This window comes from Convolutriloba macropyga, unplaced genomic scaffold, assembly GCF_964194025.1.
Source record: "Convolutriloba macropyga unplaced genomic scaffold, txConMacr16.3 SCAFFOLD_5482, whole genome shotgun sequence".
Classification (NCBI taxonomy): Eukaryota; Metazoa; Xenacoelomorpha; order Acoela; family Convolutidae; genus Convolutriloba; species Convolutriloba macropyga.
This window is the reverse complement of record NW_027449748.1, coordinates 14,350-16,607: the sequence shown is the minus strand read 5'-3', so window position 1 is coordinate 16,607 and position 2,258 is coordinate 14,350. Positions and strand designations below refer to the sequence as shown.

Below are 2,258 nucleotides of genomic sequence, written 5' to 3'. Positions count from 1 at the left end.
TCCCGCCGCGCCATCAGCTCGCTGTGATGGCCATAGATGCACACGAGGCGATGCACACCAACGGAAAGATGGACAGCAAGCAAAGATACAGACGGCCTTCTGTACGGCATTCTCCCACTCACTTTGCTGAACGCTCCTTGTCCAAGAGCGCCAAGCTCCTTAAATTCAGCCCTACATGGTAACCGGAAGGATGCAAGCGTGAACGTGACGGTGATTGAAGCGGCAGGGGAAGACCATGACAGTTGGATAGTGGAGGAGTGCATCCCAGAGAAGAACAGGGGGGGGGGGGGGGGGGGGGGGGGTTACCTGTAGCGTGAGGATGGCAACTGCCCCTTTGTCTTCCTCTTCTCAGCCGGCTTGTCGCGAGCTGCACCCTCCAGGAAAGGGTTGGGGATAGCTTGCGGAGATCTTATGGGTGGGGGAGCCATGAGGCCGCGCTTCCGGACAGCGGGCGGCTTTGAGCTGCCCGCCGGTGTGGTTGCCATATAGTGGAGGATGCTGCTGCGGCTCGGGGCACCTGGCAGAGGGTCACCCTGGCTCGAGGTGCTTGGATTGTTGCCGGCCCGATGCTCCTGGCTGCACTCCATGTCGCTGTCTGTGACTCAAAGGGAGCGCAGCGGGAAGAGACTTAGGGTTCCCCTGAACACATGCGAAACGGTCTGCCTTGCCCTTGCCTTGTCATCACGCCCCTAAGCCCGTCGGCTTGCCTCTCCCTGCCGCAGCCCTGCCCTCCTTTCATTCTGTTACTGAATTTGTGGTTCCTGCTGCTCCCAGCTCGGTGTGTGCTCTGTCCGACAGACAGGCTGACAAGACCGCTGACAAATCAGATGCTATACCGTTGCCATAAATCAGCTCGATCCCACCGGGGTTTCCAATCACAGGCACGTTGGAAGGGGCAGCACCTGAGGTGTACATGAAAGTTTTGGCTTTCTTCCGGGCACCCGGAGACAGTGGGGCGGGCGACCGCATGGGCTTGTTCTCCTTGTTAGGGTCACCCTCCATGTTGTGGCTTACGGTGAATTGATGCTCCTGCGGAGTGATGAAATCTAGCGTTCTGCACCAGCCAACATGGGTTATTTCTTAGAACTGCAGGCCTTTCACGCTCGTGCCTGGGCCGATAGACGGTTGACGGGGCAGGCAGATGTGCAGGTCGACGGTCGCTCGCTCTCTGTCTCTCTCGATGGCACAGGCAAGCGCGGGGGAAGGATGGGATTGGCGAGACGAGAGAAAAGACAGCAAGAGGGCACAACAGTGCAGAATCAAAGACAGCCGGAACATAACGATGTCACACAGCGGAAGACAAGACAAGACAGCAGAAACGTCGGAGTGGGGGGAAGGAAAGCGCTGCAGCCTGTCACGACTCTATTGCTCTCGGTCTTCCTGTGCGCAGACCATCGTGATAAATAATCGTCCGTGCACCTCGCATGCTGATGTGCTGTGATCCACTCACTTACCCGAGCACTCCTTCCTGACTGACTGCAGGTTGGCTGAAGGACGGCATCCCGTCGTTACTGCCGTCCTGGCTGCACTCCCCGCCGGCACCGTAGATGGCACACTGGTTTGAAAAGTAGCTACTGAGGAAGCGGGAGGGGGTGGGCCGGCCCCCCTGAGACCCGAGCAACTCGCAGGTGCTACTCATGATGTCTGTCCGTTCGCTGATGCTTTCAGGGAAGGAGGGCTAGTTCTCTGGGGTGGTTACAGGGGCAACGTGCTAACAACGCCCGGCGGAGAGCTGTTTGTCAGCGTTCAAAAGTTTTGAACCGCAGAAGTCCAAAGCTCAGCGCAGGCTGACGGCGCGTCGTATATACTGCACGGGTCGTCGCGCGTCTGAGAGCGGGTGAAAACTGGCACGCGCGTTTAACCCGCGGGGTGCGGCTCGACGGATGGATCATTCAGTTTGCGGCAGCCGTCGGCACACGTGCTGCGCCTTCGAATGTGTTTTGCAGATATCAGCTTGTGGTGCCGTGCATATTACGCCGCGCACGCCGGCCTTCGTGTTCTGGTCAAGCTTTCACGTCGGTCCGGCTCGTTCATGACATCAGTCGCATACCTACCCAGCTGTACCAGGTCCGGGCCCTGCCTATCACCACCCCAGGCCGCCTTTGCCCTGTACGAACAGCGCTACTATCCTTACTCCACGCTACGCGAGTCCTACTCAGGGCTACCACGCGGAGAGTACACTGTACCCAACCTCGGTACTGGGTCGGGTAGGTTGGGTAGATGTAAAGTACTTAGGACCTACCTACGGAGTACGGTCT

General features: G+C 58.5%; 1 protein-coding gene across 1 annotated transcript; it reads right to left on the bottom strand.

Annotated features, from left to right (window-relative positions):
• Window positions 1–302: 302 nt before the first annotated feature.
• LOC142355298 (uncharacterized) lies at window positions 303–1,948 on the bottom strand. Its single transcript, XM_075407509.1, has 3 exons — window positions 1,455–1,948; window positions 903–1,054; window positions 303–595 (listed from the first exon to the last, which is right to left on the bottom strand). The coding sequence occupies exons 1-3, from the start codon at window positions 1,637–1,639 to the stop codon at window positions 303–305; spliced, it is 630 nt and encodes a 209-aa protein (XP_075263624.1). The 5' UTR covers window positions 1,640–1,948.
• Between the last annotated feature and the right edge of the window lie 310 nt (window positions 1,949–2,258).